The sequence below is a fragment of the Chiloscyllium punctatum genome, chromosome 47 (genome assembly GCF_047496795.1).
Source record: "Chiloscyllium punctatum isolate Juve2018m chromosome 47, sChiPun1.3, whole genome shotgun sequence".
NCBI classification, from domain to species: Eukaryota; Metazoa; Chordata; class Chondrichthyes; order Orectolobiformes; family Hemiscylliidae; genus Chiloscyllium; species Chiloscyllium punctatum.
In genome coordinates, this window is record NC_092785.1 from 4,494,431 (window position 1) to 4,510,508 (window position 16,078).

Sequence of the window (16,078 nt, forward strand, 5' to 3'; positions counted from 1 at the left end):
GGATATCAGTCCCTCTGACCGTGGGGATATCAGTCCCTCTGACCGTGGGGATACCAGGCCCTCTGACGGTGGGGATATCAGTCCCTCTGACCGTGGGGATACCAGTCCCTCTGGAGGTGGGGATACCAGTCCCTCTGACGGTGGGGATTTCAGACCCTCTGACCGTGGGGATACCAGACCCTCTGACGGTGGGGATATCAGTCCCTCTGACCGTGGGGATATCAGACCCTCTGACGGTGGGGATATCAGACCCTCTGACGGTGGGGATATCAGACCCTCTGACGGTGGGGATACCAGACCCTCTGACGGTGGGGATACCAGACCCTCTGACCGTGGGGATACCAGACCCTCTGACGGTGGGGATACCAGACCCTCTGACGGTGGGGATACCAGACCCTCTGACGGTGGGGATACCAGTCCGTCTGACGGTGGGGATACCAGACCCTCTGACGGTGGGGATACCAGACCCTCTGACGGTGGGGATACCAGACCCTCTGACGGTGGGGATACCTGTCCCTCTGACGGTGGGGATACCAGTCCCTCTGACGGTGGGGATCCCAGACCCTCTGACGGTGAGGATACCAGACCCTCTGACGGTGGGGATACCAGACCCTCTGACCGTGGGGATACCAGTCCCTCTGACCGTGGAGATATCAGTCCCTCTGACGGTGGGGATACCAGACCCTCTGACGGTGGGGATAACAGACCCTCTGACGGTGGGGATATCAGACCCTCTGACGGTGGGGGGGTTATCTCCGTTGTTGGGACCGGGTATCAGCCGTGATGGGGCAGAACGACACGCTGACCTTCATTAGGCCGCAGGCTCCAATTCAGCTGCAATGATTTGAGCAAGAGGGTGGGGAAGGGAGACCCCTGAGGGGCAGAGGCAGACAGAGAACGGGACGGGAGGCCATTCAGCCCCTCTGCTGCTGGGTGAGGGATAACCCGCTCCTGTCTACATCACGCAGATCTGGCACCTCGCAAACAACAAGCTGAACTTCCTCAACTCCTTCAAGATGAAGATGTCGGTGATTCTGGGAATTATTCACATGTGTTTCGGTGTCACGCTCAGCGTCTTCAACTACATGTGAGTTACCGAGCAACGAAGGGGGAGCCCGTCCTCACCCTCACTACAGAGGGAGTGGGCCCTGTCGGAGGGTCAGTGCTGAGGGAGTGTCGCACTGTCGGAGGGTCAGTGCTGAGGGAGTGGGCACTGTCGGAGGGTCAGTGCTGAGGGAGTGGGCACTGTCGGAGGGTCAGTGCTGAGGGAGTGGGCCCTGTCGGAGGGTCAGTGCTGAGGGAGTGGGCCCTGTCGGAGGGTCAGTGCCGAGTGAGTGGGCACTGTCGGAGGGTCAGTGCTGAGGGAGTGGGCACTGTCGGAGGGTCAGTGCTGAGGGAGTGGGCCCTGTCAGAGGGTCAGTGCTGAGGGAGTGGGCCCTGTCGGGGGGTCAGTGCTGAGGAAGTGGGCCCTGTCGGGGGGTCAGTGTTGAGGGAGTGGGCCTTGTCGGGGGGTCAGTGCTGAGGGAGTGGGCCCTGTCGGAGGGTCAGTGCTGAGGGAGTGGGCACTGTCGGAGGGTCAGTGCTGAGGGAGTGGGCCCTGTTGTAGGGTCAGTGCTGAGGGAGTGGGCCCTGTCGGGGGGTCAGTGTTGAGGGAGTGGGCCTTGTCGGGGGGTCAGTGCTGAGGGAGTGGGCCCTGTCGGAGGGTCAGTGTTGAGGGAGTGGGCCTTGTCGGGGGGTCAGTGCTGAGGGAGTGGGCACTGTCGGAGGGTCAGTGCTGAGGGAGTGGGCCCTGTTGTAGGGTCAGTGTTGAGGGAGTGGGCCTTGTCGGAGGGTCAGTGCTGAGGGAGTGGGCCCTGTCAGAGGGTCAGTGCTGAGGGAGTGGGCCCTGTCAGAGGGTCAGTGCTGAGGGAGTGGGCCCTGTCGGAGGGTCAGTGCTGAGGGAGTGGGCACTGTCGGAGGGTCAGTGCTGAGGGAGTGGGCCCTGTCGGAGGGTCAGTGCTGAGGGAGTGGGCACTGTCGGAGGGTCAGTGCTGAGGGAGTGGGCCCTGTAGGAGGGTCAGTGCTGAGGGAGTGGGCACTGTCGGAGGGTCAGTGCTGAGGGAGTGGGCACTGTCGGAGGGTCAGTGCTGAGGGAGTGGGCACTGTCGGAGGGTCAGTGCTGAGGGAGTGGGCCCTGTCGGAGGGTCAGTGCTGAGGGAGTGGGCACTGTCGGAGGGTCAGTGCTGAGGGAGTGGGCACTGTCGGAGGGTCAGTGCTGAGGGAGTGGGCCCTGTCGGGGGGTCAGTGCTGAGGGAGTGGGCCCTGTCGGAGGGTCAGTGCTGAGGGAGTCTCTCTGTGTGGATCCTGACAGACATATGAAGAGACCCTGGTTGATCCTGTTGGTGTTTGTCCCTGAGATCCTGTTCCTGTTGTGTCTGTTTGGGTATCTGGTCTTCCTTATCGTCTACAAATGGATCGTGTACACGGCTGAAAGCTCCCAGTACGCTCCCAGCATCCTGATCCACTTCATCGATATGTTCCTGTTCACCTCCGCATCTGGAAACCCGGATCTGTTCGACGGACAGGTAACAGCACAGGGATACGGTCGGGATTACAGGGACAGGGAGGGGGTGACAGGGACAGGGAGGGGGTGACAGGGACAGGGACAGGGAGGGGGTGACAGGGACAGGGAGGGGGTGACAGGGGCAGGGAGGGGGTGACAGGGACAGGGAGGGGGTGACAGGGACAGGGAGGGGGTTACAGGGACAGGGAGGGGGAGGGAGTTATAGGGACAGGGAGGGGGTTACAGGGACAGGGAGGGGGATACAGGGACAGGGAGGGGGTGACAGGGACAGGGAGGGGGTGACAGGGACAGGGAGGGGGATACAGGGACGGGGAGGGGGATACAGGGACAGGGAGGGGGTTACAGGGACAGGGAGGGGGTGACAGGGACAGGGAGGGGAGGGAGTTATAGGGACAGGGAGGGGGTTACAGGGACAGGGAGGGGGATACAGGGACAGGGAGGGGGTTACAGGGACAGGGAGGGGGTGACAGGGACAGGGAGGGGGAGGGAGTTACAGGGACAGGGAGGGGGTTACAGGGACAGGGAGGGGGATACAGGGACGGGGAGGGGGATACAGGGACAGGGAGGGGGTTACAGGGACAGGGAGGGGGATACAGGGACGGGGAGGGGGATACAGGGACAGGGAGGGGGTGACAGGGACAGGGACAGGGAGGGGGTGACAGGGACAGGGACAGGGAGGGGGAGACAGGGACAGGGAGGGGGTGACAGGGACAGGGAGGGGGAGGGAGTTATAGGGACAGGGAGGGGGTTACAGGGACAGGGAGGGGGAGGGTGTTATAGGGACAGGGAGGGGGTGACAGGGACAGGGAGGGGGTGACAGGGACAGGGAGGGGGTGACAGGGACAGGGAGGGGGTGACAGGGACAGGGAGGGGGTGACAAGGGCAGGGAGGGGGTGACAGGGACGGGGAGGGGGTGACAGGGACGGGGAGGGGGATACAGGGACAGGGAGGGGGTGACAGGGACAGGGAGGGGGATACAGGGACGGGGAGGGGGTGACAGGGACAGGGAGGGGGTGACAGGGGCAGGGAGGGGGTGACAGGGACAGGGAGGGGGAGGGAGTTATAGGGACAGGGAGGGGGATACAGGGACAGGGAGGGGGATACAGGGACAGGGAGGGGGATACAGGGACAGGGACAGGGAGGGGGATACAGGGACAGGGACAGGGAGGGGGATACAGGGACAGGGAGGGGGATACAGGGACAGGGAGGGGGTGACAGGGACAGGGAGGGGGATACAGGGACAGGGAGGGGGTGACAGGGACAGGGAGGGGGATACAGGGACGGGGAGGGGGATACAGGGACAGGGACAGGGAGGGGGATACAGGGACAGGGAGGGGGATACAGGGACGGGGAGGGGGATACAGGGACGGGGAGGGGGATACAGGGACGGGGAGGGGGATACAGGGACGGGGAGGGGGATACAGGGACGGGGAGGGGCTGACAGGGACAGGGAGGGGGATACAGGGACAGGGAGGGGGATACAGGGACAGGGAGGGGGTGACAGGGACAGGGAGGGGGTGACAGGGACAGGGAGGGGGTGACAGGGACAGGGAGGGGGATACAGGGACGGGGAGGGGGATACAGGGACGGGGAGGGGGATACAGGGACGGGGAGGGGGATACAGGGACGGGGAGAGGGATACAGGGACAGGGAGGGGGTGACAGGGACAGGGAGGGGGATACAGGGACAGGGAGGGGGTGACAGGGACAGGGAGGGGGTGACAGGGACAGGGAGGGGGATACAGGGACGGGGAGGGGGATACAGGGACGGGGAGGGGGATACAGGGACGGGGAGGGGGATACAGGGACGGGGAGGGGGATACAGGGACAGGGAGGGGGTGACAGGGACAGGGAGGGGGATACAGGGACAGGGAGGGGGTGACAGGGATGGGGTGGGGGTGTAGGGGCTGGAGGGGGTTACAGAGATAGGGAGGGGGTGTAGGGGCTGGAGGGGGTTACAGAGATAGGGAGGGGGTGTAGGGGCTGGAGGGGGTGACAGAGATAGGGAGGGGATGTAGGGGCTGGAGGGGGTTACAGAGATAGGGAGGGGGTGTAGGGGGTTACAGAGATAGGGAGGGGGTGTTGGGGCTGGTGTGGTGTTTGCTCCATGTGAATGTTGGGAATTTTTCCCGGATACAGGGCTCGGTGCAGATTGTCCTGGTTGTGGTGGCCATCCTCACTGTCCCTGTTCTCCTCCTCGGGAAACCCCTCTACCTCTACTATCAACACAAGAGGATTCACTTCACGGTACGTACACAGCACTCCCTCAGCACTGACCCTCCGACAGGGCCCACTCCCTCAGCACTGACCCTCCGACAGGGCCCACTCCCTCAGCACTGACCCTCCGACAGTGCCCACTCCCTCAGCACTGACCCTCTCACAGTGCCCACTCCCTCAGCACTGACCCTCCGACAGGGCCCACTCCCTCAGCACTGACCCTCTCACAGGGCCCACTCTCTCAGCACTGACCCTCCGACAGTGCCCACTCCCTCAGCACTGACCCTCCGACAGGGCCCACTCCCTCAGCACTGACCCTCCGACAGGGCCCACTCTCTCAGCACTGACCCTCCGACAGGGCACACTCCCTCAGCACTGACCCTCCGACAGTGCCCACTCCCTCAGCACTGACCCTCCGACAGTGCGGCACTCCCTCAGCACTGACCCTCCGACAGGGCCCACTCCCTCAGCACTGACCCTCCGACAGTGCTCACTCTCTCAGCACTGACCCTCCGACAGGGCACACTCCCTCAGCACTGACCCTCCGACAGTGCCCACTCCCTCAGCACTGACCCTCCGACAGTGCCCACTCCCTCAGCACTGACCCTCCGACAGTGCCCACTCCCTCAGCACTGACCCTCCGACAGTGCCCACTCCCTCAGCACTGACCCTCCGACAGTGCCCACTCCCTCAGCACTGACCCTCCGACAGGGCCCACTCCCTCAGCACTGACCCTCCGACAGGGCCCACTCTCTCAGCACTGACCCTCCGACAGGGCACACTCCCTCAGCACTGACCCTCCGACAGTGCGGCACTCCCTCAGCACTGACCCTCCGACAGGGCCCACTCCCTCAGCACTGACCCTCCGACAGTGCCCACTCCCTCAGCACTGACCCTCCGACAGTGCACACTCCCTCAGCACTGACCCTCCGACAGGGCCCACTCCCTCAGCACTGACCCTCCGACAGGGCCCACTCCCTCAGCACTGACCCTCCGACAGGGCCCTCTCCCTCAGCACTGACCCTACGACAGTGCCCACTCCCTCAGACTGACCCTCCGACAGTGCCCACTCCCTCAGACTGACCCTCCGACAGTGCCCACTCCCTCAGCACTGACCCTCAGACAGTACGGCACTCCCTCAGCACTGACCCTCCGACAGTGCCCACTCTCTCAGCACTGACCCTCCGACAGTGCATCACTCCCTCAGCACTGACTCTCCGACAGGGCCCACTCCCTCAGCACTGACCCTCCGACAGTGCCCACTCCCTCAGCACCTACCCTCCGACAGTGCCCACTCCCTCAGCACCTACCCTCCGACAGTGCCCACTCCCTCAGCACTGACCCTCCGACAGGGCCCACTCCCTCAGCACTGACCCTCCGACAGTGCTCACTCTCTCAGCACTGACCCTCCGACAGGGCACACTCCCTCAGCACTGACCCCTCCGACAGTGCCCACTCCCTCAGCACTGACCCTCCGACAGTGCCCACTCCCTCAGCACTGACCCTCCGACAGTGCCCACTCCCTCAGCACTGACCCTCCGACAGTGCCCCACTCCCTCAGCACTGACCCTCCGACAGTGCCCACTCCCTCAGCACTGACCCTCCGACAGTGCCCACTCCCTCAGCACTGACCCTCCGACAGGGCCCACTCCCTCAGCACTGACCCTCCGACAGGGCCCACTCTCTCAGCACTGACCCTCCGACAGGGCACACTCCCTCAGCACTGACCCTCCGACAGTGCCCACTCCCTCAGCACTGACCCTCCGACAGTGCGGCACTCCCTCAGCACTGACCCTCCGACAGGGCCCACTCCCTCAGCACTGACCCTCCGACAGTGCCCACTCCCTCAGCACTGACCCTCCGACAGTGCCCACTCCCTCAGCACTGACCCTCCGACAGGGCCCACTCCCTCAGCACTGACCCTCCGACAGGGCCCACTCCCTCAGCACTGACCCTCCGACAGGGCCCTCTCCCTCAGCACTGACCCTACGACAGTGCCCACTCCCTCAGACTGACCCTCCGACAGTGCCCACTCCCTCAGCACTGACCCTCAGACAGTACGGCACTCCCTCAGCACTGACCCTCCGACAGTGCCCACTCTCTCAGCACTGACCCTCCGACAGTGCATCACTCCCTCAGCACTGACTCTCCGACAGGGCCCACTCCCTCAGCACTGACCCTCCGACAGTGCCCCCTCCCTCAGCACCTACCCTCCGACAGTGCCCACTCCCTCAGCACCTACCCTCCGACAGTGCCCACTCTCTCAGCACTGACCCTCCGACAGTGCCCCCTCCCTCAGCACTGACCCTCAGACAGTGCCCACTCCCTCAGCACTGACCCCCCGACAGTGCCCACTCCCTCAGCACTGACCCTCCGACAGTCCCCACTCCCTCAGCACTGACCCTCCGACAGTGCATCACTCCCTCAGCACTGACCCTCCGACAGTCCCCACTCCCTCAGCACTGACCCTCCGACAGTCCCCACTCCCTCAGCACTGACCCTCCGACAGTGCCCACTCCCTCAGCACTGACCCTCCGACAGGGCCCACTCCCTCAGCACCTACCCTCCGACAGTGCCCACTCCCTCAGCACCTACCCTCCGACAGTGCCCACTCTCTCAGCACTGACCCTCCGACAGTGCCCCCTCCCTCAGCACTGACCCTCAGACAGTGCCCACTCCCTCAGCACTGACCCCCCGACAGTGCCCACTCCCTCAGCACTGACCCTCCGACAGTGCCCACTCTCTCAGCACTGACCCTCCGACAGTGCATCACTCCCTCAGCACTGACTCTCCGACAGGGCCCACTCCCTCAGCACTGACCCTCCGACAGTGCCCCCTCCCTCAGCACCTACCCTCCGACAGTGCCCACTCCCTCAGCACCTACCCTCCGACAGTGCCCACTCTCTCAGCACTGACCCTCCGACAGTGCCCACTCCCTCAGCACTGACCCCCCCGACAGTGCCCACTCCCTCAGCACTGACCCCCCGACAGTGCCCACTCCCCTCAGCACTGACCCTCCGACAGTCCCCACTCCCTCAGCACTGACCCTCCGACAGTCCCCACTCCCTCAGCACTGACCCTCAGTGGTCTGTAATGATGTCACTCGGACACTGAGCTGGGAATCACGTTGTGTTGTCAGGGAGGGTACCGGAGTCTGAGTGATGAAACGGAACATTCAGTCAATCAAGGTCCGACCGACCGAGACAGTGAGGACGGGAATCATCCGGAAGTCGTGAGTATAGAGGAAGCTTTACTCTGTACCCAACCCTGTGCTCTCCCTGTCCTGGGACTGTTTCATGGGGGGATGGAGTAGAGGGAGCGTTCCCGTGTCGGTGAGCTGACCGCATGTTCTCTCTCCGTGTGGGGGGACGGTGTAGAGGGAGCGTTCCCGTGTCGGTGAGCTGACCGCGTGTTCTCTCCCCATGTGGGGGGACGATGTAGAGGGAGCGTTCCCGTGTCGGTGAGCTGACCGCGTGTTCTCGCTCCGTGTGGGGGGACGGTGTAGAGAGAGCGTTCCCGTGTCGGTGAGATGACCGCGTGTTCTCGCTGCGTGTGGGGGGACGGTGTAGAGAGAGCGTTCCCGTGTCGGTGAGCTGACCGCGTGTTCTCTCCCCGTGTGGGGGGACGGTGTAGAGGGAGCGTTCCCGTGTCGGTGAGCTGACCGCGTGTTCTCGCTCCGTGTGGGGGGACGGTGTAGAGAGAGCGTTCCCGTGTCGGTGAGATGACCGCGTGTTCTCACTGCGTGTGGGGGGACGGTGTAGAGAGAGCGTTCCCGTGTCGGTGAGCTGACCGCGTGTTCTCTCCCCGTGTGGGGGGACGGTGTAGAGAGAGCGTTCCTGTGTCGGTGAGCTGACCGCGTGTTCTCTCCCCGTGTGGGGGGACGGTGTAGAGGGAGTGTTCCCGTGTCGGTGAGCTGACCGCGTGTTCTCTCTCCGTGTGGGGGGACGGTGTAGAGGGAGCTTTCCTGTGTCGGTGAGCTGACCGCGTGTTCTCTCCCCGTGTGGGGGGGACGGTGTAGAGGGAGCGTTCCCGTGTCGGTGAGCTGACGGCGTGTCCTCTCGCCGTGTGGGGGGACGGTGTAGAGGGGGCTTTCCCGTGTCGGTGAGCTGACCGCGTGTTCTCTCCCCGTGTGGGGGGACGGTGTAGAGGGAACGTTCCCGTGTCGGTGAGCTGACCGCGTGTTCTCGCTCCGTGTGGGGGGACGGTGTAGAGGGAGCGTTCCCGTGTCGGTGAGCTGACCGCGTGTTCTCTGTCCGTGTGTGGGGGGTCGGTGTAGAGGGAGCTTTCCCGTGTGGGTGAGCTGACCGCGTGTTCTCTCCCCGTGTGGGGGGACGGTGTAGAGAGAGCGTTCCCGTGTGGGTGAGCTGACTGCGTGTTCTCTCCCCGTGTGGGGGGAACGGTGTAGAGGGAGTGTTCCCGTTTCGGTGAGCTGATGGCGTGTTCTCTCGCCGTGTGGGGGGACAGTGTAGAGGGAGCTTTCCCGTGTCGGTGAGCTGACCGCGTGTTCTCTCCCCGTGTGGGGGGGACGGTGTAGAGGGAGCGTTCCCGTGTCGGTGAGCTGACCGCGTGTTCTCGCTCCGTGTGGGGGGACGGTGTAGAGGGAACGTTCCCGTGTCGGTGAGCTGACCGCGTGTTCTCGCTCCGTGTGGGGGGGACGGTGTAGAGGGAGCGTTCCCGTGTCGGTGAGCTGCCGCGTGTTCTCTGTCCGTGTGTGGGGGGTCGGTGTAGAGGGAGCTTTCCCGTGTGGGTGAGCTGACCGCGTGTTCTCTCCCCGTGTGGGGGAACGGTGTAGAGAGAGCGTTCCCGTGTGGGTGAGCTGACCGCGTGTTCTCGCTCCGTGTGGGGGGACGGTGTAGAGGGAGCGTTCCCGTGTCGGTGAGCTGACTGCGTGTTCTCTCCCCGTGTGGGGGGACAGTGTAGAGAGAGCGTTCCTGTGTCAGTGAGCTGACCGCGTGTTCTCTCCCCGTGTGGGGGGACGGTGTAGAGGGAGTGTTCCCGTGTCGGTGAGCTGACCGCATGTTCTCTCTCCGTGTGGGGGGACGGTGTAGAGGGAGCTTTCCCGTGTCGGTGAGCTGACCGCGTGTTCTCTCCCCGTGTGGGGGGACGGTGTAGAGGGAGCGTTCCCGTGTCGGTGAGCTGACGGCGTGTCCTCTCGCCGTGTGGGGGGACGGTGTAGAGGGAGCTTTCCCGTGTCGGTGAGCTGACCGCGTGTTCTCTCCCCGTGTGGGGGGACGGTGTAGAGAGAGCGTTCCCGTGTCGGTGAGCTGACCGCGTGTTCTCGCTCCGTGTGGGGGGACGGTGTAGAGGGAACGTTCCCGTGTCGGTGAGCTGACCGCGTGTTCTCGCTCCGTGTGGGGGGACGGTGTAGAGGGAGCGTTCCCGTGTCGGTGAGCTGACCGCGTGTTCTCTGTCCGTGTGTGGGGGGTCGGTGTAGAGGGAGCTTTCCCGTGTGGGTGAGCTGACCGCGTGTTCTCTCCCCGTGTGGGGGGGACGGTGTAGAGGGAGCGTTCCCGTGTCGGTGAGCTGACGGCGTGTCCTCTCGCCGTGTGGGGGGACGGTGTAGAGGGGGCTTTCCCGTGTCGGTGAGCTGACCGCGTGTTCTCTCCCCGTGTGGGGGGACGGTGTAGAGGGAACGTTCCCGTGTCGGTGAGCTGACCGCGTGTTCTCGCTCCTTGTGGGGGGACGGTGTAGAGGGAGCGTTCCCGTGTCCGTGAGCTGACCGCGTGTTCTCTGTCCGTGTGTGGGGGGTCGGTGTAGAGGGAGCTTTCCCGTGTGGGTGAGCTGACCGCGTGTTCTCTCCCCGTGTGGGGGGACGGTGTAGAGAGAGCGTTCCCGTGTGGGTGAGCTGACTGCGTGTTCTCTCCCCGTGTGGGGGAACGGTGTAGAGGGAGTGTTCCCGTGTCGGTGAGCTGATGGCGTGTTCTCTCGCCGTGTGGGGGGACAGTGTAGAGGGAGCTTTCCCGTGTCGGTGAGCTGACCGCGTGTTCTCTCCCCGTGTTGGGGGACGGTGTAGAGGGAGCGTTCCCGTGTCGGTGAGCTGACCGCGTGTTCTCGCTCCGTGTGGGGGGACGGTGTAGAGGGAACGTTCCCGTGTCGGTGAGCTGACCGCGTGTTCTCGCTCCGTGTGGGGGGACGGTGTAGAGGGAGCGTTCCCGTGTCGGTGAGCTGCCGCGTGTTCTCTGTCCGTGTGTGGGGGGTCGGTGTAGAGGGAGCTTTCCCGTGTCGGTGAGCTGACCGCGTGTTCTCTCCCCGTGTGGGGGAACGGTGTAGAGAGAGCGTTCCCGTATGGGTGAGCTGACCGCGTGTTCTCGCTCCGTGTGGGGGGGACGGTGTAGAGGGAGCGTTCCCGTGTCGGTGAGCTGACTGCGTGTTCTCTCCCCGTGTGGGGGGACAGTGTAGAGAGAGCGTTCCTGTGTCAGTGAGCTGACCGCGTGTTCTCTCCCTGTGTGGGGGGACGGTGTAGAGGGAGTGTTCCCGTGTCGGTGAGCTGACCGCATGTTCTCTCTCCGTGTGGGGGGGACGGTGTAGAGGGAGCTTTCCCGTGTCGGTGAGCTGACCGCGTGTTCTCTCCCCGTGTGGGGGGACGGTGTAGAGGGAGCGTTCCCGTGTCGGTGAGCTGACGGCGTGTCCTCTCGCCGTGTGGGGGGGACGGTGTAGAGGGAGCTTTCCCGTGTCGGTGAGCTGACCGCGTGTTCTCTCCCCGTGTGGGGGGGACGGTGTAGAGAGAGCGTTCCCGTGTCGGTGAGCTGACCGCGTGTTCTCGCTCCGTGTGGGGGGACGGTGTAGAGGGAACGTTCCCGTGTCGGTGAGCTGACCGCGTGTTCTCGCTCCGTGTGGGGGGACGGTGTAGAGGGAGCGTTCTCGTGTCGGTGAGCTGACCGCGTGTTCTCTGTCCGTGTGTGGGGGGTCGGTGTAGAGGGAGCTTTCCCGTGTGGGTGAGCTGACCGCGTGTTCTCTCCCCGTGTGGGGGGACGGTGTAGAGAGAGCGTTCCCGTGTGGGTGAGCTGACCGCGTGTTCTCTCCCCGTGTGGGGGAACGGTGTAGTGGGAGCATTCCCGTGTGGGTGAGCTGACCGCGTGTTCTCTCCCCGTGTGGGGGGACGGTGTAGAGGGAGCGTTCCCGTGTGGGTGAGCTGACCGCGTGTTCTCTCCCCGTGTGGGGGGACGGTGTAGAGGAAGCGTTCCCGTGTGGTGTGAGCTGACCGCGTGTTCTCGTTCCGTGTGGGGGGACGGTGTAGAGGGAGCGTTCCCGTGTGGGTGAGCTGACCGCGTGTTCTCTCCCCGTGTGGGGGGACGGTGTAGAGGGAGCGTTCCCGTGACGGTGAGCTGACCGCGTGTTCTCTCCCCGTGTGGGGGGTCGGTGTAGAGAGAGCGTTCCCGTGTCGGTGAGCTGACCGCGTGTTCTCTCCCCGTGTGGGGGGACGGTGTAGAGGGAGCGTTCCCGTGTGGGTGAGCTGACCGCGTGTTCTCTCCCCGTGTGGGGGGACGGTGTAGAGGGAGCTTTCCCGTGTGGGTGAGCTGACCGCGTGTTCTTGTTCCGTGTGGGGGGACGGTGTAGAGGGAGCGTTCCCGTGTGGGTGAGCTGACCGCGTGTTCTCTCCCCGTGTGGGGGGACGGTGTAGAGGGAGCGTTCCCGTGTCGGTGAGCTGACCGCGTGTTCTCTCCCCGTGTCGGGGGACGGTGTAGAGGGAGCGTTCCCGTGTGGGTGAGCTGACCGCGTGTTCTCTCCCCGTGTGGGGGGACGGTGTAGAGGGAGCGTTCCCGTGTGGGTGAGCTGACCGCGTGTTCTCTCCCCGTGTGGGGGGACGGTGTAGAGGGAGCTTTCCCGTGTGGGTGAGCTGACCGCGTGTTCTCGTTCCGTGTGGGGGGACGGTGTAGAGGGAGCGTTCCCGTGTGGGTGAGCTGACCGCGTGTTCTCTCCCCGTGTGGGGGGACGGTGTAGAGGGAGCGTTCCCGTGTCGGTGAGCTGACCGCGTGTTCTCTCCCCGTGTCGGGGGACGGTGTAGAGGGAGCTTTCCCGTGTTGGTGAGCTGACTGCGTGTTCTCTCTCCGTGTGGGGGGGACGGTGTAGAGGGAGCGTTCCCGTGTGGGTGAGCTGACCGCGTGTTCTCGTTCCGTGTGGGGGGACGGTGTAGAGGGAGCGTTCCCGTGTGGGTGAGCTGACCGCGTGTTCTCTCCCCGTGTGGGGGGACGGTGTAGAGGGAGCGTTCCCGTGTCGGTGAGCTGACCGCATGTTCTCGTTCCGTGTGGGGGGACGGTGTAGAGGGAGCGTTCCCGTGTCGGTGAGCTGACCGCGTGTTCTCTCCCCGTGTGGGGGGACGGTGTGGAGAGAGCGTTCCCGTGTCGGTGAGCTGACCGCGTGTTCTCTCCCCGTGTGGGGGGACGGTGTAGAGGGTGTGTTCCCGTGTCGGTGAGCTGACCGCGTGTTCTCTCCCCGTGTGGGGGGGACGGTGTAGAGGGAGCGTTCCCGTGTGGGTGAGCTGACCGCGTGTTCTCTCCCCGTGTGGGGGGACGGTGTAGAGGGAGCGTTCCCGTGTCGGTGAGCTGACCGCGTGTTCTCGCTCCGTGTGGGGGGACGGTGTAGAGGGAGCGTTCCCGTGTCGGTGAGCTGACCGCGTGTTCTCGCTCCGTGTGGGGGGACGGTGTAGAGGGAGCGTTCCCGTGTGGGTGAGCTGACCGCGTGTTCTCTCCCCGTGTGGGGGGACGGTGTAGAGGGAGCGTTCCCGTGACGGTGAGCTGACCGCGTGTTCTCTCCCCGTGTCGGGGGACGGTGTAGAGGGAGCTTTCCCATGTTGGTGAGCTGACTGCGTGTTCTCTCTCCGTGTGGGGGGGACGGTGTAGAGGGAGCGTTCCCGTGTGGGTGAGCTTACCGCGTGTTCTCTCCCCGTGTGGGGGGACGGTGTAGAGGGAGCGTTCCCGTGTGGGTGAGCTGACCGCGTGTTCTCGTTCCGTGTGGGGGGACGGTGTAGAGGGAGCGTTCCCGTGTGGGTGAGCTGACCGCGTGTTCTCTCCCCGTGTGGGGGGACGGTGTAGAGGGAGCGTTCCCGTGTGGGTGAGCTGACCGCATGTTCTCGTTCCGTGTGGGGGGACGGTGTAGAGGGAGCGTTCCCGTGTCGGTGAGCTGACCGCGTGTTCTCTCCCCGTGTGGGGGGACGGTGTAGAGGGAGCGTTCCCGTGTCGGTGAGCTGACCGCGTGTTCTCTCCCCGTGTGGGGGGACGGTGTAGAGGGAGCGTTCCCGTGTGGGTGAGCTGACCGCGTGTTCTCGTTCCGTGTGGGGGGACGGTGTAGAGGGGGCTTTCCCGTGTCGGTGAGCTGACCGCGTGTTCTCGCTCCGTGTGGGGGGACGGTGTAGAGGGAGCGTTCCCGTGTCGGTGAGCTGACTGCGTGTTCTCTCCCCGTGTGGGGGGACGGTGTAGAGAGAGCGTTCCCGTGTCGGTGAGCTGACCGCGTGTTCTCTCCCCGTGTGGGGGGACGGTGTAGAGGGAGCGTTCCCGTGTGGGTGAGCTGACCGCGTGTTCTCGTTCCGTGTGGGGGGACGGTGTAGAGGGAGCGTTCCCGTGTGGGTGAGCTGACCGCGTGTTCTCTCCCCGTGTGGGGGGACGGTGTAGAGGGAGCGTTCCCGTGTCGGTGAGCTGACCGCGTGTTCTCTCCCCGTGTGGGGGGACGGTGTAGAGGGAGCGTTCCCGTGTGGGTGAGCTGACTGCGTGTTCTCGTTCCGTGTGGGGGGACGGTGTAGAGGGAGCGTTCCCGTGTGGGTGAGCTGACCGCGTGTTCTCTCCCCGTGTGGGGGGACGGTGTAGAGGGAGCGTTCCCGTGTGGGTGAGCTGACCGCATGTTCTCGTTCCGTGTGGGGGGACGGTGTAGAGGGAGCGTTCCCGTGTGGGTGAGCTGACCGCGTGTTCTCTCCCCGTGTGGCGGGACGGTGTAGAGGGAGCGTTCCCGTGACGGTGAGCTGACCGCGTGTTCTCTCCCCGTGTGGGGGGTCGGTGTAGAGAGAGCGTTCCCGTGTCGGTGAGCTGACCGCGTGTTCTCTCCCCGTGTGGGGGGACGGTGTAGAGGGAGCGTTCCCGTGTGGGTGAGCTGACCGCGTGTTCTCGCTCCGTGTGGGGGGGACGGTGTAGAGGGAGCGTTCCCGTGTGGGTGAGCTGACCGCGTGTTCTCTGTCTCTCCCCCCCCCCCCAGTTTGACGCGGCTGACGTGTTCATGAAACAGGCCATTCACACCATCGAATACTGTCTCAGCTGTATCTCCAACACCGCCTCCTACCTGCGGCTGTGGGCACTCAGCCTGGCACACGCACGTGAGTTCCCCACCCCCCCCCTCGATCCCCCAGGCATCCTGTGCCACTGACCCGTATGGAGGGAGGGGGAGGGGGCGGGGTGGGGGGGGACTGAGGTCAGAGGCTGGGTTCAGAGTCAGAGAGATGTACAGCACGGAAACAGACCCTTCGGCCCAACCCGTCCATGCTGTCCCAGATATCCTTACCTCATCTAGTCCCCATTTAGAGTCAGAGAGATGTACAGCCCAGAAACAGACCCTTCGGCCCAACCCGTCCATGCTGTCCCAGATATCCTAACCTAATCTAGCCCCATTTGCCAGCACTTGGCCCATCTCCCTCTAACCCTTCCTATTCATGTCCCCATCCACCTTTTCAATGCTGTCATTGTACCAGCCCCCACCACTTCCTCTGGCAGCTCATTCCAGACACGTACCACCCTCTGGGTGAAAAAGTTGCCCCTTAGCTCCCTTTCCCCTCTCACCCTAAACCTATGCCCCTCTAGTTCTGGACTCCCCCACCCCAGGGGGAAAAGACTTTGCCTATTTACCCTATCCATGTCCCTCATGATTTTATAAACCTCTATAAGGTCACCCCTCAGCCTCCGACGCTCCAGGGAAAACAGCCCCAGCCTGTTCAGCCCCTCCCTGTAGCTCAGACCCTCCAACCCTGGCAACATCCTTGTAAATCTTTTCTGAACCCTTTCAAGTTTCACAACATCTTTCCGATAGGAAGGAGACCAGAATTGCACACAATATTCCAACAGTGCCCTAACCAATGTCCTGTACAGCCACAACATGACCTCCCAACTCCTGTACTCAATACTCTGACCAATAAAGGAAAGCATACCAAACGCTGCCTTCACTATCCTATCGACCTGCGACTCCACTTTCAAGGAGCTATGACCCTGCACTCCAAGGTCTCTTTGTTCAGCAACACTCCCTCGGACCTGACCGTTAAGTCCTGCTGACAACACTGACCCTGGGGTGTCTCAAACGGGTCGGAGGGGTGGACATTGCAGCT

General features: G+C 64.1%; 1 protein-coding gene across 1 annotated transcript; it reads left to right on the plus strand.

Annotated features, from left to right (window-relative positions):
- Positions 1–974: 974 nt before the first annotated feature.
- On the plus strand, positions 975–15,129 carry LOC140468499 (V-type proton ATPase 116 kDa subunit a 2-like). The gene is made up of 5 exons (XM_072564578.1): positions 975–1,087; positions 2,351–2,564; positions 4,702–4,809; positions 7,919–8,011; positions 14,962–15,129. The coding sequence occupies exons 1-5, from the start codon at positions 1,017–1,019 to the stop codon at positions 15,127–15,129; spliced, it is 654 nt and encodes a 217-aa protein (XP_072420679.1). The 5' UTR covers positions 975–1,016.
- Positions 15,130–16,078: the final 949 nt, after the last annotated feature.